Source organism: Cladophialophora yegresii (genome assembly GCF_000585515.1).
Source record: "Cladophialophora yegresii CBS 114405 chromosome Unknown aczIN-supercont1.6, whole genome shotgun sequence".
NCBI lineage: Eukaryota > Fungi > Ascomycota > Eurotiomycetes > Chaetothyriales > Herpotrichiellaceae > Cladophialophora > Cladophialophora yegresii.
The window spans coordinates 1,591,401-1,610,697 of record NW_006913050.1 but is presented as its reverse complement, the minus strand read 5'-3'; the positions used below and the strand labels follow the sequence as shown (position 1 = coordinate 1,610,697).

At 54.9% G+C, this 19,297-nt stretch overlaps 6 protein-coding genes across 6 annotated transcripts; 2 read left to right on the top strand and 4 right to left on the bottom strand.

The window, feature by feature from the left end:
* Positions 1–1,145: 1,145 nt before the first annotated feature.
* Positions 1,146–1,706, top strand: A1O7_08595 (uncharacterized protein; the record flags this gene model as incomplete). The annotated part of the gene is made up of 1 exon (XM_007762586.1): positions 1,146–1,706. A coding segment is annotated over one exon (561 nt), but the record flags the coding sequence as incomplete, so codon positions are not given.
* A 1,874-nt stretch (positions 1,707–3,580) lies between these two features.
* Positions 3,581–4,030, bottom strand: A1O7_08594 (uncharacterized protein; the record flags this gene model as incomplete). Its single annotated transcript, XM_007762585.1, has 1 exon — positions 3,581–4,030. One exon carries the CDS (start codon positions 4,028–4,030, stop codon positions 3,581–3,583), a length of 450 nt encoding a protein of 149 aa, XP_007760775.1.
* A 2,600-nt stretch (positions 4,031–6,630) lies between these two features.
* On the bottom strand, positions 6,631–7,943 carry A1O7_08593 (uncharacterized protein; the record flags this gene model as incomplete). The annotated part of the gene is made up of 3 exons (XM_007762584.1): positions 6,631–6,873; positions 6,927–7,811; positions 7,866–7,943. The coding sequence occupies 3 exons, from the start codon at positions 7,941–7,943 to the stop codon at positions 6,631–6,633; spliced, it is 1,206 nt and encodes a 401-aa protein (XP_007760774.1).
* A 2,129-nt stretch (positions 7,944–10,072) lies between these two features.
* On the bottom strand, positions 10,073–10,649 carry A1O7_08592 (peptidyl-prolyl cis-trans isomerase-like 3; the record flags this gene model as incomplete). The annotated part of the gene is made up of 2 exons (XM_007762583.1): positions 10,073–10,588; positions 10,638–10,649. 2 exons carry the CDS (start codon positions 10,647–10,649, stop codon positions 10,073–10,075), a joined length of 528 nt encoding a protein of 175 aa, XP_007760773.1.
* A 623-nt stretch (positions 10,650–11,272) lies between these two features.
* On the bottom strand, positions 11,273–14,273 carry A1O7_08591 (uncharacterized protein; the record flags this gene model as incomplete). Its single annotated transcript, XM_007762582.1, has 4 exons — positions 11,273–12,913; positions 12,960–13,033; positions 13,084–14,175; positions 14,240–14,273. 4 exons carry the CDS (start codon positions 14,271–14,273, stop codon positions 11,273–11,275), a joined length of 2,841 nt encoding a protein of 946 aa, XP_007760772.1.
* A 1,322-nt stretch (positions 14,274–15,595) lies between these two features.
* On the top strand, positions 15,596–17,593 carry A1O7_08590 (CAMK protein kinase; the record flags this gene model as incomplete). Its single annotated transcript, XM_007762581.1, has 1 exon — positions 15,596–17,593. One exon carries the CDS (start codon positions 15,596–15,598, stop codon positions 17,591–17,593), a length of 1,998 nt encoding a protein of 665 aa, XP_007760771.1.
* Between the last annotated feature and the right edge of the window lie 1,704 nt (positions 17,594–19,297).

Sequence of the window (19,297 nt, the reverse complement as noted above, 5' to 3'; positions counted from 1 at the left end):
GGCATGCGATGAAACAGCCGTAAGGTGACCATCGGACCCCCTGTCATCCCCTGGCGCGCCGATGCCGCCGTCCACCAATCAATCGCCCTCGGTTCCTGGCGATCCGACGTTTCCTGCTGCACCTCTTCACGGTCAACATCCTCTTCAGCATAGCGTCAGGAGTCACCATCGTCGCAGAATGAGGTCCCACCAACCATGGCGACTCGCCAAAGACCCTCGTGCCAACCGCTCAAGCGATGGCGCTTCACCGTCGCATGCAAGAGGAAAGGTTGGCTGACGCTATTTACCATCACCGCATCCACGGGGCCCAGCTGAGTACCAGGCACACAATCTGGAACCATAGATCGCGTCCCCCTGTCTCTCTTTCTTGCGCAATTGTAGCAGCAGGCTGGACTATCCGTCATACTGAAAGATCTGATAGCTGACCAGAAGCACTGAAGAAGCGCGTACCTTGTACTCTCCATTAACGTCCCAACCACCGGCTCCGGCTCCCACCCTGCCAGAGTAACCGTCGCCCTTCAGCGAATTCCAAGAGGAGGACATTTGAGATCGCTTGGTCGAAGCCCCATCAGGCTGAGCATCTTTGATTGCGATCGACGAGGATCTGTCACAATAACAGTCCCGACACTCACCAGACCGTCATCTGCCATTACACAGCGTGTTGCGGTGGCTTGGGACTGACGTACGGTCGTGTTGGTCTGACTGTTCGTGAAGAGAAGATTGTCGGCGTAGATACGAGGTATTCCCTGTCACCAAACGACCACCGGCAAAGTCAGGGCACCGGTCGGGCTGAATCGTGAGCAAGGGACGTTGCTACAGCCACACCACGACTTCTTCCTGCGCAACTGGGGAGGACCGCATCTCGACTCACCTCTTTCGACACTCGCCTCGGGGATGCAACTCGGTCCACCAACGCAGCGGTGACTGCGTGCTTGCATTTCGTGACGGCAGTCTTTGCTCACCTCTCTGACTTACTTCACCTGCGGTGTCTCGGAAAGCGGTCACTCGAGCGAACAAGATTCTGCCAGACACTGTAAACATAGAACAACAGCTGGGCTCATGACCGGTACAACAACCGACAGTCCATCTGCGAAACAAGCCCAGCCATATCATTCAGTCCTTCATCATCACGCATCGCCCTTGCCATGGAGTTAGGGTCCCACGCGCGATTATCGCTTGCCATCCTACTATATACCCTCTTCCAGAAATCATCGGCCTCGGCCTCATTCCCCTCCATCCAACCCATCGTCGGCTTTTCAACGCCGTGCACCCTCGCCTACGACACGCCAGTGAACCTCTGCGACAACGAAGATTTCCAAGGCATTGGTGGGAAGGGATCCTGCTCATCTGCTTGCCAGGCGAACCTGGTTGCGTCGCAGGGATTTGTGCAGCGGCTGTGTGCGGGACAACAGGCGGACGGGAACAGCATCATCGGACACCTCTTCTTGGGCGACATTGTCGATTTCCTATGCGGCGACAATACCAATGCTGCAACCACCACGGCGACTACCGCGCGGATCACCCAAACCAGTAGTTCCGCAGTACAATCGACTATGAGCATGGCAGTCGATACGATGCCTCCGGATACGAGCACAGAAGTGACCTCGTTGAACCCATCAACAACAACTGCCACTAAGTCCAGCAGGACTGGGTCCGGTAGCGAAACCACATTGACCACCTCCAGCACGGGCACCAAAAGCACAAACACGGCCTCCTCAACCTCCAGCTCAATACCGACCGGTATTGAATCAGAGACGTCGAGCTTGGCGTCTAGGACCTCCAGTACGTCAAGCTCGGCCTCTGCGACAAGCACTTCGAATTCTCAGGGGTCAGGCGGTGTGAGTGGTGGCGGTAGCCCTTTCGACGGCGCTTTTATCGGAAGTGCGCCGTCACAGTTGATGCAGGTGAACCTGCCGTCACTGTCATTGTCACTGCTGGTGGCACTGGTATTAGCGGTATCATGAGGTGGCCGAGATCAGGAGCGCGACGAAATCAAATGCAGCAATGCAAGAGGACACATACTCGTCCACGCAACCTCATGTCTGGACCAAACGGAACACCTGCATCGCGCATGGGCCAGGTCCTGCAAACCACCAAGAACATAATTTGGAAGAGATGCGCAGAGATAAATAACGAGGATCAGTTAATGTCTATGCATACGGAGGAGCGGCATGTACTGTAACAACGAACAGAGATGACGATGATGATGATTATGGCGACGACAAGCATACCCAGCGCGGTATGACAATCAGCGGCGCGAGCCGCGGTATCGGCATTCCGCACCGGCGTTTCCGCGACAATGGCTTCGAGGGAGGGAACATCTTCGTGCTCGAGGAGCTTCAAAACACCTCCGAAGTTGGACATGCGACACAGCTAGCTGTCTGTCCATGAGCGAGCAGGACTCCCGGACTGTCTCATGAACCCAAGATCACGATGGCGACGAACACATGTAACAACACGCAGAAAGCCACATGGCACAGGAGGTGTCGGTTTGGACTTGAGCTGAGGCTGTCCTCTCGACGAGGCGCCTCAAGCACCGAGCTACAGCAGAAATACCTCTTGAGCGAATGCAAATAAACGCACGAATAGAGAACACACTGCTTTGATCCGCCGTAAGAGATGCTCGTAGTGTTGCTTCATCTGTGTCTGCCCCGGATTCGTATGATCTTCCTGTCGTCCACGCCGATGTGCACGTGCACATGTTGTCATACGTTATGCTCTCCTGATCAGTAGGTCCGATTGCAGCTGACGCGATTGACTGCCGGTATTGCGTCAACGGGCGCATCGTCTGACTCACTCGTTCACTCATGTGAACACCGCTTCGTTCCCCGTCGCTTTCGCTCCCATCGAGCGGATGGTTGAACAACAGGGTATCCTCCAGGCGTTGGCTTGACCTTGACTCCTTTGCTGCTGGCCCCTTGCCTCCGTTCCCTGACCGAACCGCCTGGCGGACCTCTTTTGTGCTGGGGCCGGGGGCATCCTCGAGGGGCTGCTGGCGCAACGGTATGTTTCTTGGATGTTTCCCACCCCGACGCGACGAGTAAAATCTCCGGGTCCGGAAACATGGCCATGGATGGGATATTGCAGACCAGCACACCCCTTTCGTCCCCGGACCTTGGGGATTTCTCAAAGCCGCTGCAGCGACGGCATGTTTCTGACATATTCCCGCCCCACGCCCCGGTGAGTAAGTCTGCAGGTCCGGAACCATGGCCATGGGAGGGATTTTGATCTTCGCGGTCCGTAGGAGAGGGGTGGTGGAAAGGGAGCAGTGACTGGATGACCAAGTGGGATCCATAAGCCAGTCCTGGTCCCAGTCGACTCCCTCGAGAACCTCAGTCCCGTGGCGCCCCAGGCGGGTGTTTAGTGTCGTCGGTTTCTGTTGGATTGATTCATCAGGACATGTCAAGACATGTGTCGGGGTCCTTGGGCGCGAGCGCGAGCGCGAGCGCGAGTCAGAAAGGCGGAAAGTCTTCGAGAGAACCTTGTCGACATTCCGGCGCAGTTCGGAGTTCGAATTCGAGTCCCGACGCCCGACTTATTGTACGAGTACCTCGTACCACCCCCGTTCCTCTGTTAGACCTCATATCTTGAGCTCGCCCATCAACTCCTCGATCGACCTCTCCACCGTGGCCCTCATTTCGACGTCTCGTCCGCCTCCTGTGCCACCATGCCCATTCCCTGCTCTCCCGCCTTCGCCTGCGGTCTCCAATGCCATTGCCTCACCACCGCTAGTGGTTCTCATCCTCCCCAGATTATCCTCCAAATAAGCCAGCATGACGCCCCGGGCCTCGTCGTACTGTCTGCTCCGCCGGCCCCACGTGCCGACGATGAGGTTGAGGTTTGAGCGGATCGTGTCGAGCACGAGGTTCCACTGCTCCAGCTCTAGACTAGGTTTTTGTTGTTGCTGAGCGTCCGGCGTGTGGGATGTCGCTGGGCCAGCCACCTGAGACTGAGTTTGAGCTTGGCCTTGAGGGTAACCTGGAGGCTGAGGCTGCCCCGGCCCGGGATCCGAGTAAGGGGATCTTTTCATGCCGATGTGCTGGGGGTGTTGTCGTGGATGTGCTTGGTCGGGATTATCTAGATTGTGGTTATGGTGGCTCCGCCCCATCAAGCGTACTGTCGAGGTGTGGTGGACGATGGAGGGCGAGAGACCCATACTCCGACTCCGCCGGGCTGCCGTACTCTTGTCTACGTTGGCCTGACTAGTGGTGCTAGTGTGAGCTTGAGTTTGAGTTTGAGTTTTGAGTTCGAGCTTGAGCTCGGACCAAGACTTGAATATATCACGTCCGTTCGACGCATCTACACGTGTGCTGTCGTAAAGACGTACAGTACGGAGTATGTACTTGTACTCGGGATTCAGGAGGGGGAAATGGAACATGGTTGACACCTGCAGGGGGTGGGCGGGGTATCCGTGCTGTTGACGTCGAGAGCTAAAATGGACGTACGCGCTGCACGGAGTACTGTATGTACCTCTGACTGGGTGTGCTCTCTACACTCTACCTTGTCTCGATTTCTTCGCGCTGTACCTAGGTACTCTTCTCTGGAAGTCTACGCCTCTCGCGCGCTGCATCACTGTTATGGTTCCCCCCCGAACGGCATTCTGCGTACCTGCATCCACCCCGTTCGCAGTCCTGGCGGTTTTTCGCGTGAGTGTCACGAAAGGCCTTGATTGCTCATAATTACCCGATGCGACGGGGCTGCTCCAGGCTCACTTTACATCTGAACGACGACAGGACTTCTCTCGTGGCTTCGAGAGGCGGCGCAGGTAATGCAAACTCATGGTACCCCCAGTCTAGAGCCCAGATCATCTGACCGAAGGGTTAGCTGCTCCAAGTACGCAGACCACTATTTTACCCAGAGCCCCTCGATCCGAGAGGATCGATCCATGGCCAGCTGCAACGTCTAGACTTACGTGTGCTTACCGGATGAAGGGAGTTGGTTTCGATTCATACATACGCCGTACCCCAGGGCGCGAATGCCGTGCCCGGTAGAGGGGGGAGCGCGAAAAGAAGCAGAGAACCCACGCTTGATCCATTCGAGCGCTGATAAACAGCACGTCCACACAATGAGCTCACGAACGACGGGTACTGTGCTGGCCTCTTTCTCACGGAGACTTGAACTTAGGTAATTACGTAGCGGGAGGGAAACACGACGAGGGCCCGTACGGGAGCCTCGAGTTTGGGTACTGCACTGTCATGATCCCAATGCGACCTCTATCTAGGTAGGCGATGCTGCTGCTATCGTCGCCTCACTTATGTACTGTACTGTACCATCACTTCCTTCACGGCAGTCCGGGGCGGATATGAGATTCGATTCGAGTGTCCCAGCAATTCGCGAGGGAGATACCGTACGGGATGGGACATGCAGGCTGACCGTTGACGGACAGGCTCGCGTACGTTCACTTGGAAGACAACAGGTACCCTAGTCGCATCCGTTTCTGCTTCTGCTTCTGCTTCGCATCAGTGCATTACGGCGCAAGCGGCGTAGCATTAGGGGAGGGCCTGGATTTCGGAGATATGCGAGGAAGAACCTGCCTAGATACCTAGACAGAGTCTTCAATGACCGATGGCCTCGTGGTGTTATCCGCGTAGATACTAGTTTCATATTGCCCCGGCTCCGTCCACGCTTGAATCTCAAGCAGCGTCGAGTCTACCGATGAGGGCTTCATGTGAAAATTCGGTGACGGTCAGGTCCCGTCATCTTACTCCTGAGAGTCCTTTCATGCGCCTGTCTGTCAGGAGGCTGCTCTCCACGTGGTGAGTGCTTCGTGCTAGAGTACTGTAGTGTAAGTGCTCTTTGCTTCTGTGGCGTAACTGCTGGCTGTGTCGAGTCGACCATATCAACGTTGACCACAATAGGAGGAGGAAGAGGAATATAAACAACCACAAGAGGAAAACACGGACCATAGAACATAAAACGTGTACATCTCTTCACGAGGACATGGAGGTGCCTTCTTTGCGGAAGTTGAAAGATAATTCTTCTCATTGCCGCCGCCGGGTTGTTCCGTACCTCGTAGACTAAGCCATGATATCGCTGGTGCCCAAGATTGTCCCGACCAACTTCGTCCAACCCAACGCCTTGCATGTTCAAAACAGTAATCGGCATAAATATCAAAGGTGGCTTCTCAGCTTGTTGGCTGGGGTCTGGCCCGCAACTGATCCCTTCCCGGATCCGCTTGCTTTTCAGCTCGCCAAGCGCTCCAAGCTCTGAGCCGGCACAAGGACGGGTGCCTTCTTCCCGTGTACGCCGAGCACTTAGACCGATGGTCGGTGCGCCTCTGCTCGAACCGGTACCAAATGCTGCGGTGTGTGGGTTCTGCCGCCTGTTTCAATGGACGGCCCCTGGAGTGGACTTTTGGTGATGCGCGCATTATGCCCCGTCCCCATCGCCCTTTCAAGCCACTGGTGCTTGCAAGCGCAGTCTTGTGGCTGCATGGAGCATTGCCTTCCTCGACAAACTCAATGTTCGCCGGCATGGTTCTCCGGATCGAGTTCATCACGTGCCGGCTTGGACCATAGTTTCCATCTCGAAGAACTGAGTCCCGCGTCTCACACAAGGGGCTCCTCGCAGCCGTGTAAAGCTTGTTCAATTCCTCCACGTCTGTTTTCGTGGACTCCTGTCATGCACTTCTCAATCAATTAGTGGCTTCTTGGCGGCTCCCACCAGTGCAACCCCTAGACAACTCAACGCGTTCGGATCTGAAGCCCTTATGATCGTGGCCAGTGGGAGCATGGGGTTTTCGGCATTCACATGTGAGGCGTCTCTAGCGGCCTGTTCAATGGCTTCCATTTCGGCTTTGCATGCGGCATGGTCGAGTGGACAGACGACGATGGGTTGTTTCAGGATGATGTCTTTTGCACCTGCCATAGAGGCCTACAGATGGAAAGTCAGTCCCCGTTGATCACTTCGGACCGAATCGTACGTACCTTGATGGTCAGGTAATATTCGACCTTGTACAGCCCTGCCGTTGTCGTGAACCCCGTGACCGAATATGTAGGAAACGCCGGTCTCCCTCGCGGCATGATCCCATCCGAGTCGCGCAGATCACTGGAAGGGAAAACAAGGCCTAGATTGGTGAAATACCCGGCCTCGGGCATCTTTATGCCCACGTTCTCAACCTTCTTGACTAGGCTTTTCGTCTTCCTTTGCGGTTCGTCGCCTTCGTGGTTGTAGATGACCTCCTCGTCGATGCCTATTTCGAGCTTCTTGATGGTCACTTTCCGCGCTTTACTCAACCAATCTGGATTCGGCGATAACTTGATGTACACGCTGACAGGGTCAAGCGGCCCGTACGACCATCGTGGTAACGAGATGCCCAAGGTCACCAAATGGTCGGAGACTCGTTCCGCGGCTTCGGGGCGATTGTACATGCCGAATGTCGAAAGGGTGTCGTATCGCGAGATAGGTACGGGAAATGCAAACGTCTTGCGATCTGTGCCTCCATATCCAACTGTCACCACCATCTCGTAGTATGTCTCGGCCGTCCTCCGCGGTAGTTGTAGGCTTGCAGGCGGTACTCTTCTCGCGGTCTCCTGTCCTCCTCGTCCAAAGGGGATGAAGATCACGAACGGCAGGTCCATGTACATGATCTCTTCGTATTCTCGGTTGGCAGGACACCGGAACAACAGCATCTCTTTCCCCACCGTTTCCGTCGCCTCCTTCCTGGGCGCGGCCAGGTGTTTCTTGGTGACTGAATCGGCATGGGGATGAATGCTCTCTCGCCTTTGCAGGCAGATGGTTACGATGGAGATGTTGACGGGACTTGTGATTCCAGCGCCCGGACGTATTTCGACAGTGCCTTCAATGCGAGGCTACAACACCACATGTCAGCACGACGGCTCATGCGCCACCGGTCTCTAACTTACCAGCGTGGCAGAGATACCCGGATACCCGACCAGAAAGTTCGTGTTCGGACGGCCAGATACTCGCACAAATGCGCTCATCTTCTCGTCGAGCCAGAGCCTATACTGGGACCATTACCACGGGAAAGTGAGGATGTCCGTTGCAAGCGGCTTCTGATAGGTCCGGAGGTCAAGAGTTGCGGCGGCCTGGATCTGAGCGACAGTATGAAGCCCATGAGGCGCCAAGGTCTTTTACATGCAGAGAATGAACGACGAATGCGTGGTTATATGTCCTTGTTTGGCTGGTTCGATCGGCCTGCGTTGGACGTCCGTCTTTGTTTTGGGTGGAGAATGGAAACAAGGGCGGGCCGCAGGCACACAAGTCAGTGTCGCGGAGTCGAGAACAATAGCGGGGACGAGACAAGCAAGATGCCGTGGTAATGGGTGAGTGTCTTAAGGATGTTCGAATGAGAGTGGTTGAAGGTGAGCGGGACGGGAGGCGGAAGTGAAGTGTGAGAGCGGCTGTGCCCAGGCGCAGGAGCGACAGACGAGTGTGTAGGTAAATGTGGTGTCAATCTGGAGCGGATGATGGACGTGAATTCGCAGATCCTCAAGTCGATGCCCAGAAGCAGTGCGCAAGGCCCGGATTCATACGCACGAGTCGAGTGTAGGACACGACACACGTAGGCACTTTCCAGCTTGCATCACGGCCGCCTAACAGTCAGTCCCCAAGGCCGCTATGGCCGCCGCTGCTAAAGACCAAGTCGATCCGGAACCCCAACTCCTATCGCCCATTTCTTGCCCACAAACATGCGCATCCCACAAAGTACTTGTGCTGTCTCATTGATCTACGGAGTATGAGTACCGGCTACGTCAAATGGCGTTTTCGCCGTGCCTAGAGCTTCCTGCTGCCAACATTGCGGCCACAGAACAAAGCCCTTGGCACCGATCACCTATATCACTAACCAGCTATTACGCTACCGGTCAGCACCAACCCAGGCTCGGATTGCGAAGACTGCAGCCAGTCAGTCGCTCATCATGGCTCCGGTATACGGAAGAGCTCATCAGGTGCTCGCAGCCCGAGATCTGTGGACGCCTAATCGGACTCTGGTCGGCAAGGATCCGGCGGCTCTTAAAGGGGCCTAAGCTGTTCAGCCTCATCAGCGCCTGATGGTCGCTTAGCGGGCACCGCGCCACAGCTGGCCCCGCACCCCTATCTCGGACCATCAGGGTTGGGAAGCATGCGCAACGCCAATGGCGTCGTCACTGTGGGTGGCTTGGAGCATGCTACGATTCTCCAGAGGGAGTTCTGTAGATTCGTCACCGGTATGGCCCCCTGTTCCTGTGCTCTTCACCCACCGCCTACCCGTTCTAAGCACCATGTGGGAGGACCTGCCGGTCGTACGGAGTACATGCCAGTCAACATATCTCCGACACTTGATACGCTAATCGCTGCGGCACTAGCGAGCCATCTGCTGATGTGGCGTCCCTGACTCCATGGGACTCTCAAGTCCGTCCACGGAGTGAGTAGGTGGGCCAGCCCCCAGGGTTGCTCACAGACAGCGCACCCATGCCCTCCGGCAGCCATGTGCGTGTAAGGCCAGCTGTACAGGCCGCTTGCCGGAGAGTAGATGCGCCGTTCACGTACACATTTGCCTTGGTGAAAACATCAAGATATGTACTTTAGCGAGTGATTGAGTTAAGCCTTTGCGTTCTGAAGGTTCAGGGTCTCTTGATAGTCCCACGTGATGCTGAGGGCGGTGATCTACTCGTCGCAATAACTTTTTCAACTGTGCGTAATGGCACCATTGTCTGTCTCTGGATATCAAGACGTGAGCTCCGGGACAAAAGACACGGCCGTAACGGCCATAAAGACCCTGATTGCTAAGAATCGATTTGCCGACAGAACTTCTGATCTCGACCACTCGCGATCTGGCTGGTCCTGGTTTGGGTCTCCAAGGAGGTCGCGCTCGGGCTGAATCTCTCGTGACACTGATGCTTCGTGCGGTGCTTCGAATATTGGCTCCCTGAACTTTGCAGCATGCTGGTCCTAGTTTCGGTCTCAAAGTGGGATCGCGCTCGGGCTGCTTTTCTCGTGACACTGATGCTTTTTGCGGTTCTTCGAATGTTGGCTCGCTGAACTTTCCAGCCTGTGTCGTGCTCAGATACCAAGGGCGACCTCGACGTCGATATGCTTCCATAACGGGTCTTGCTTGTCCATGATCTCCACCTCACTCCGCCAACGGATTCGCGTGGATAGCAACGCTCTGCAACACGATCTTCTCCTCCTTCGGTCGATATTTCTTATCCACTTCAACACTCTCCATCTTCTCAAGCGTACCACCCTCCTCTGCCCCATCCAGAACTCGTCCAAACACCGTATTCTTGCCATCCAAGTGCGGCGCGTCTTTGAAGGTAATGAAGAATTGACTGGCGTTCGTGCCAGGCCCTTTGTTTGCCATGGATACCATTCCGCGACCGTTGTGCCTTAATGCGGGTGTTCGGATCTCGTCCTCGAAGTAGCTGCCCCATATCGATGCGCCGCCTTTTGGGATGGGGGTTTCTGCACTGGCATTGCGCGGTGACTGGGAGGTGTCGCCGCCTTGGACCATGAAATCCGGGATTAAGCGGTGGAAGGGCGTGCCATTGTAGGCTCCTGACGCGCAGAGAGCCAGGAAGTTCTCTGCCGTCTTGGGCACGGATTCGCAGAAGATTTCGATTTTGAGGTCACCGTGGGTAGTATGCAGCTATATCGTTAGCCTCCTGGAATAAAGATCCTGACAATAAAGTACTCACCGTAACTGACATGGTGTAGCGTTGAATCCATGAAGTAGGTCAACCGAAAGCTGTGTAGGCAGGTGACGCGTCCTTGAAGGCTGGGACGTCGGGCACAGAGGGTGAGAAGAAGAGAGTCTCCAGAGCCAAGTGAGAGGACGTCCAATTCATGGCGATGATCGTGTATCAAGCGAAATCATTTCTTAATCGCTCCGCAGACGGTCGACTACTGGTCACGTGCCATGCTTACGCAGGTAGAACGGAAGGCGTTCTCCAGTTACTGTACTACGACCATTTGCATGACAGGCCGTGAATTTCCAGAGTCATTGTAGCCTTTCTCGTGGCCTCTGCTTGATTGCTGATGGAAGGACTCCATCTCAACATTTCTCAGAGCTCCAACAGCCCATCGAACCATCCGCTAGGATGCGGATTAGTGCCTGTACATAAGCCCAGCCTATAACTGTCTCCGACCTTTCATCGTTCATTCTCCTCTTAGATGTATCGTCGTGAAAAAGATCTCAAGAAAAAGAACGCCTGTTCCCTAGGAATACAAGTCGAGCAGCTGCTTCGACATGCCAAGAACCGAAATTGTACAATAGTAGTCGAAAAAGCGTGGGAGAACAAAGTAAAATCCTCACCCCGGAGGTTCGAATCGCTCAAGTCGTCGTAGGCATTAAGTTCGGGTTTTTCTTTGAGATCCAAGACATTAGCATGGTATCCAGTTGTGACTGCATCTCTGACAGCTTCGTTCGCTCATCCTGGAAAAGGTTGTTCATGAGCGGGTGATCCGGTCCGACTGGCGTTACGTTGGACTTGTCGTGGACAATAATGAGTAGGTCTTTGATATCTTGGCTGTTCTCCATGTATGATCTTAACGATGCGTCAGACCACGTCGGTGTAGACCTTGACGTCGATGGAGTATGAGTGGCCGAAGAAGGCGACGGCTTCGAGGTACTAGCAGTCCCTTCAGACTCAGGTGGATGAGTCTCGTGCGGTAGTGGAGATGAACTAAGAACTGCCGGTGCCTGCTTTTGACTCGTACCTTCTCCAAATCTGCCAGGTGCCGAAGCGAGCACAGGTGAAATCTGCATGGCAGAGTCTGACCTTTGTGCTGGTCCCTGTGGGTCTGTGATAGGAGACACGCTTTTGCGACCCTGCTCTTCTACTTTAGCCTTCTTGTCGTCTGTCTCAGAGTCGCTCTCGTCGATTGCAAATCTTTCTTTGGCTCGTTTCGAATAGACCGGCTTATTTGGCGAGCCATTGTCTGCACCGGTTGAAGGTGTCGTCTTGAGCGCTGTCGTTATAGGTGAGAAGATTGACCTCTTCTCGGTGAGAGAAGGGAAGCGGTTGACCTGTGCCGGCTGGGACTGCTGCAGCGCCTCCGATTGCTGAGGTTCGGGATCAGCTTTTCGCACTGTCAGTGGTTCGGGGACAGTGGCTGTCAGAGCCGCAGGTGTCGGGCCTAGTGACTGTTGGGGATGCCGTGCCTCAGTGGGAGACGCCTTTGGTGATAGAACTGGAGGGGTCTTCTGCAATTTACTCGGCTTGCGTTCAGGGCCTCCTTCGGATTTCATGGACAACGACTCCGCCGAATCTTTCGAGCCTGGCGACTGCCGGGCGTCCTCGCCAATTTTTTCGGGCTCATCCTGCGCACCGCCCTTCTTACGCTTGAATAGCCCGCTCAGCATACCCTTCTTTTCCTTTTTCTTCTCCTTGGATTTGTCGTCCGGGCCGACCAGCTTGTCGAATGTTTCCAGGCTTGCACGTTGGCGTACTTCTTGTTCCGCAGAGGCCCCAGAATCAGAATCTCCCCGTAACAGTCGTGGCGTTAATGAGATCTTCTTCGTCTCGACCGTGTCATCTCTGAAGAAGGAATCGGTGTTCCTGACCACTCCTTTCCTAGATCGCTGAAGAGATTCCTCGCTTTGCCTTTGCTCCGACCCAGGGTATTGAGCCTTGACGGGACTTGACGCTGTTTCGCTCTTCAAACTGTCGTTGCTGGCTATGCGCTGGATGCTGGTTATCGCAGCTGTACCTCGTGTTTCCTGGGACTCGGCCGAGGCAGCAGAGGCCTCTTGTTGGTCTTCCCCACTGTCGGCTTCGTCTGGAGTGACAATACCCGTCTGGGCATTCCTGACGTCTTCTCCATCCTCCTCTTCATCAGAATACTCGTAATCTGAGGGTTCATAATACGTGGGAGGTGCGAATTGGACTGTTTTGGCGTTCCTTCGACGCATTGCCTTCTTCAAGGGGTTCTTCGACTTCTCCGGGTTGTCTCCAAGCATAGAAGCAGAAAGCTGGCGCGAGGTTAGTGAAGGACGACGCAAATAGTCAAAAACGTACATCCACATTTCTGTGCTTGTTAAGACGGGCTAAGCGTTCGGTGGGCGTCTCAATGTGTTCGGCGGGCAGATAACCTGTGCGAACTTAGCAAGTACGAACTTGATATGACCCAAGAGTCACTCACCGATACTGCCATCCTTCACCACTCGGACAAGCCACCAGTAGCTGTTGCTGTCATCCAGCAGCACCATGGTGTCACCTTTTGTGGCATTGGCTTGACCCTCAACGGTCGCGACGAACGTGTGAAGAGCGTAAACAAACTCGAAATCAATGTCCTCTGTTTCTCGTAAGCATTCTCCTCCCCATCCTGAGTCGACAAAGCGATCATCTGGAGAAAACTGCAAATCGTCGGGGTCATCATCCGAACTTGAATCAGGCGCTGGCAGGTAGGTCTCCTCGTCTTCCCACTCGTCGTCTTCGTCGTACGGAAAATCACCGCCATAATCTTCGACAGCATCAGCTAGAAGCGGATCGTCAAGCGGCAGTAGATATCTCCGAAACTCCTGGGACTCTGAAAGTGGGATGTAGGTGTGTGGTGGGGAACAATTGGCTGCTGGCGTCGCCGATGAAGTCTCCCAATTTTCAGACCGCCGATTCGGGAAATACTTGTCTGTCCTCGATCGGGCCTGGTCTGCGGTGTACTCACCATGATGACTTGCCGGATAAAATAAAAGTGACGGGTGCAAGGGGGAATGATCGGGCGTGGAGGAAAATGGTGATGAGGAAGAGAAGGGATTGCCTCGAGCCGGCGTCGAAAGTGAAGCCGGGGAAGCTTCAGAATCCACGGAATCGACTCGTGGCGGCCACAGGGGAAGGGAGTATTTACCATCTTCGATTGAGGGGGAGCTTGAAATTTTGTCCATCAGGTCATCATCCATATCTTCATCCTGGGAATCCCCGCCGTCCCCTTGATCCAGGTCCTGCCCACTGTATCCGGCCCCGTTCGCCGCAGCATTCTGGGGATTTGGGTTTTCGTCTTCTCGCTCGTCGTCTAAATCGTCATAGAAATGCTGATCCGATCGGAGACCGCCATTGACTCTTTCCTCGGAAGCGCGAGGACTTATATGCTGTTCCTGGTATGCTTCATGCTCGGCATGCCTCAAGGTCTGCGCTTGATGTGGCGCGGCTGGGCCGTATCCGTAGGGCGAAGGATGATTGGGTTGTTTCGAGTGGTCTTTGGCCGAGGGCGAGCTGTGATCTTGCAAATCGAGCGTATCTAGATAAAAGGCCGAGTAAGCATGTTCGTTTTCCAGGATTGAGAGCCAGTGAAATGCGCTTACCAGCCCTCACAAGCTGTGGCTTCAAGGTGGTCATGGCGCGAACCATCTACGCCGCAGACTCGGGTGTCGCGTCGAGTGCTCGCCCACCAAAATTGACAGGCTTGGAGAGAATGCAGGTCGCATAGATGATCGCAGGTGGTAGATAAGCGAGCACTCGTTCGCAGAGGGGAGGTACGGACAATGGTGTGTAGCGCTCAATGGTGGAGCAATGGACAGAGGTCGCGGAGGTTGCTCCTCGAGGTCAGACGCGGTAAGGACTGTGATGGTACAGTGGGATCTGTCGGTTCGGTCGGCGATATTTGCGACGCGTCCAAGGCGAAGAAATCAGAGTGAGAGAGTTGAAGTGGTCCGAAAGAGAGTCGTGCGCGCAAGCGCAGATGCTGAATAGTACCAAGAGTCGGTGGTGTGGTCAAGCGTAGATCATGGAATCGACTCAGTGGACGGTAATGAAGGAAGGGCAGGTAAAACGCAGGCGTGACTTCCCCTGTCAAGAGTTGGCCATAATTGAAAAGAGCGAAAGCGGAAAGGAGGATGTTGTTTCAGGATTTCGTGGAGGTGGATGGGCGGACAACCCTGCTGCTAAGCCTGCCGTGCTTCAACGAGGGGGCTCAGGAACCGGCGAATCGTCTTCACGGCAGCCGTTGGTGGAAATGTTTAGGGCAGGACAAAGTTGGGCATGCAGGTGGTGCAGGGTGGGTTAGCGCCCGACAAGTGTCCAGCGTCTGTTTTGGCCATCTGGGTCTTAGGCGGCTCAGGCCCGAGCACATTACGAGGTGCGAGATTAGTGGGGGCTGCAGGGTCACCAATTATTGGCATGCCCACGTCCTAATGATGATGCTCTCGATGCTGAATATGGGGAAGGGCGTGAGGGCGCTTTTTTTTTTCTTCGGTGCTATCTTGTGCATGTGACCATTCATTGTCGCCTTCCCGTTGTCTTGTACTGTGTAGACGCCACGAAGCGCAAAGAGCGCTTGAGTACTCGTAAGAGCACGGAGCACTTGGACGGAATCCGCCGCCACTTCGAACATGCTTCAGGCTGGGCGCTGGCCATGCGAGGTGCTGGAGGTGCTGGTGGTGCCGCGGATCGCCTGCTAATCTTTTTTCCCCTCGCATTTCCGCGTCAAACCAAGCTCTTCGCCCCGCTGCACGTGCAGTAACTGCCACCCGGTTTGTGTTCTCAAGAGCCAAAGACTTCTCTCACGCTCGTCCGCCCGCTGCAGCATGGCAACAGTCAGCTTCCAGGCCTGTTGAGAGCCTTGCTTTCTTCTTCGCTTTCTACCTGCACAAGCCGGCACCGAACCTCCCTGCGAAAGTCGTCTCGAGCTGGTCTCATCTCATGATATTGGTCCACGCGGAATGGCGCAGGCTGACAACAGCCATGTTCCCGAAAGCCTACGTCTGAACTCGTCCACCCAACATGGCAACGAAGATGTGCCTGTGGGCACCCGGTCCCATGAGATACCAATGGGTCTGTCGCGGCCACCCTACAAGAGCTTTGGGACCAGCCAGGACACTCTCCGCGCGACGGCGACTCCTCCGGTCGACATCCCTGCTCCCAGCGAGTCTCCAGCCGTGCTATCAGACTCTGAGGGTCCTACCAGTTACATAGACCAATATATGCAGGATCGCCATCCTTCGGTCAGCTTTAATACCGAGATCAAGTTGGACTCGGGACACCGTCAGAGCATGGAAGAGCCTCTGGAGAAACCTCCAAAACCTCGAGAACGGGGCCGTACGCTGCTTCAGGCCATGGCGGAAGCGCAGCAGTCATCCCGCGCGCACAGTGAATCGGAGGGTCGCACGCGCTACGATCCCCTCACAGGCCGTCACCTACCCAAGTACTCTTCCAGCCCGCCCAGAGAACAAGCGCGCGTTGGCGAGCGTCGTTTTCCTTTGTTACAAACTACCGTCGACGCTTTGGCCAGAGAATCGGAACCAAACTTACGTGACACAATGTCGATGCTGACCAGTCCCACCGTATCCCCCGATGAGCAAGCCGTCACTCCTCAAGACGAGGGGAAGTACTCCTTTTCTCCCAATGTGGCTTTACCAAACGCCCATTTCACAGGACAAGCATTCTCCTACGAAGAACCGAAACCATTCCGGCGTACTGCTTCGCAGAGATGGAGGGACGGCGAAAGTAGCGCGTCTCCGCAAGACTTTTTCGCTCGCGCAGGCAGTCTGCGCAACAAGAGCATGCGAGAGTTGGGTGGGCGGTCCTCGCGCCGGGACACCTCGGGCTCCATCACCAGGTCGCCGAGATCCGCAGCATCCTCATATCTGCGCGCTTTTTCCATGAGCAGTGGCACAAATGGGGAGGCAGTTGAGGCCGGTCCACTTGCGTGCGACGCCGAAGGACAAACCATTGGCGATGATTATGTTCTTGGGAAGCAGATAGGTTACGGCGGTTCCAGCACCATCAAACAAGTGACACAACTGCAGGAGGGCAGACAGCGCATTCTGGCCGTCAAGATTGTCCGCCGCCAGATCGACGGCAAGAGCGAGGCTGAAAATGAGGAAGCTCAGGCCGAATTCGAGCACGAAGTCGAACTGTGGCGTTTTCTTAACCATCCAAATATCCTCCCTTTAGAAGCGGTTTACAAGTTAGATGATGCCACTTTCTGCTTCATCCCACTCAACGTCGGAGGGACTCTTTTCGATCTGGTACGCGCCAACCGGCAAGGCGTCCCACATGAATTGGCCAAAAGCTACTCTTTTCATCTTGCTGCAGCCCTACGCTATCTCCACCTCGATGCGCGAGTCGTACACCGCGACGTGAAATTGGAGAACTGCCTCATAGAGCCCGGAAGCGACGGTGGTCCTGGTCTGCTCCGGCTCTGCGATTTTGGCATGGCAGAATGGCTGTCCACGGACAGCATATCGGGGCCCCCGAGCCCCGAATTCAATAACGTTGACAGGCCTCCGCGAAAACCTTACGGACCCGCTGATACATCCACCTCAGCATTCGCTGGTGGAAGCCTAGAGTATGCAGCGCCCGAGATTCTCAAAGTTGCAAACCGCATCAAAGACCCTGGGAATGCAGAACGCGCCATCGTATCGCCTGCTGTAGACATATGGGCGTATGGTGTCTGCGTCTACAGCATGGTTGTAGGCTCACGGCCGTTTCACAACGCCTTCCAACCACGCGTGGTCATGGCGATTTTGGCGGGAGACTGGAACCGTGCACTCTTGGCGGAGAAAGGAGGCGGTGATGTGGAGCAGCTCGTCAGTGGCTGTCTCGATATGGACGAAGGCCAACGATGGGATATCTCAAGAGTCATTGATTGTGCCTGGCTGGAGGATTACGCATCCTTGGACGACAGTCAGCCTGGCATTAACGGCTGGCGACTGTGAGTTCGGTGGTGGTCGAACTCGTCATCCCATAAAAGATGGGACGAACGAAAGCCGTGCTTGTATGCACGCGCGGATCGTGCAGCACTTCACCACACCCACTTTCTGGTTTCGTTACTTTTGGTCCACTGTCGGCGCACGACGCGCCTTATACTCGAGCAATCAGGGGAGCACGTCAATTCACTCCCTCGAAATGAGTGGAATTGGAAGGTATGCCTTCCCCACTTCAGCCATCGGCCAACCGACCTGAACTTGTTGGAAAGCGGTGGTGAAAATCCTCCGCACATCATGACTTTGACGACCTAAAATGTTACTGCTACGCGACTTGAGCTTGTATCTTGTATTTTTGGCGGCAGGGTGTTTTCCGGCAGGCACAGGCACAGGACTGAGTGCATTTATTGGATGAAGTATCACGTCCTGACGAAGCGAGCGAGGAGTTTTGCCTGTACATTACCCACACTCAGCCATACAACTACAGGAGATACCTTTTAAAGCATGATTGCGGAGTCTTGAGGCATTATGACTCTACAAGTACAGGAGATAATAAAGCATGATTACGAATTCTGAGGCATCACGACTTATGCAGTCCCATGCTTGATTTCTTCATATTGGCACACGTGGATCCGGGTCACGCATTCGCACTTGTGCCAGATTGATTGCGGTACAAAATCAATAAAGTCAGGGGCCAGGAACTAGTATTGGGAAGAATCGCTGCTGCTTTGGTTGGACTTGTGGTCGAGATGCGTGACATATTGCTGACTCCTGCCTCGTCGTAATATAATGGGATGTTTGCTGGCGTTTTCAATCTCAATCCTTTGCAGCCGACTCCTCCCTTAAGCTTCCCCGCCCCTGCTTCGAAGTCGTGACCTCCTGAAACAGCGTTAGCCATATAAAGTCATCCGCCTATGCTCAAACCTGCTGTGCAGTCGGAAGGGTAAGTCCAGGGCTGAGTTCGGCAGTAGAAAGCCCGGGCCAGGACCATATGCATGGTACTGTGTAAATATCGCATCCATGGTAAAGATATCCGCAACCGGCGCCTCCGACGTGCCAGCCTAGCGAGGCTGTCAGGTAAAGGGGCACGGGCGCTCATTTGCCGGTGGCTTCCGACTTGGCACATGCAGTGAGATGAGGGTGAAACAGCTGACAAATATGTGGGTAGGCAAAACTCAGCTGTAACTCAGGTGGCACGCTGTTATTTCGACAAGCAGACCAAATGGGCGACCGCGAAGCATCTGAGACGGCTTCTGCAGCTCGAGCCATGCTGCGGCACTTCCATAGCTGCCATTACTCGTGTATCGGCACACATGCTCACACCGATGGTCCCGGATAGCGTCACCAGACGTGCCCGCGGCTCGAAGCGCAGGAAGACAATGCGACCAAGACAACTGTAGTCGAAGTGGACCGAGTGACGTGGATAGGCACCGCGCGATATAGTGCCTGCAGGTGCTAATACCAGCAGTCAGCTTCCCGTAACGCCAGTGCCGACCAACCATCTAGACAACAGAGACCTCTGCCCCTCTGCAACGCCGACCGGCAAACTAGTACCAACCGTTCCGTCTTCCAGATACGGCTTTCCACCCTTGCGCGATAGAAATGGAGTCGTCCGCGATGCCGAGGGAAAGAGAGAGTTGGCACCTGAGTTCGTCCCGGTTGTCGGCACTGGAGGAGCAGGTGCTCTAACAGGCCTCGGCGGGCCTCGATACGATG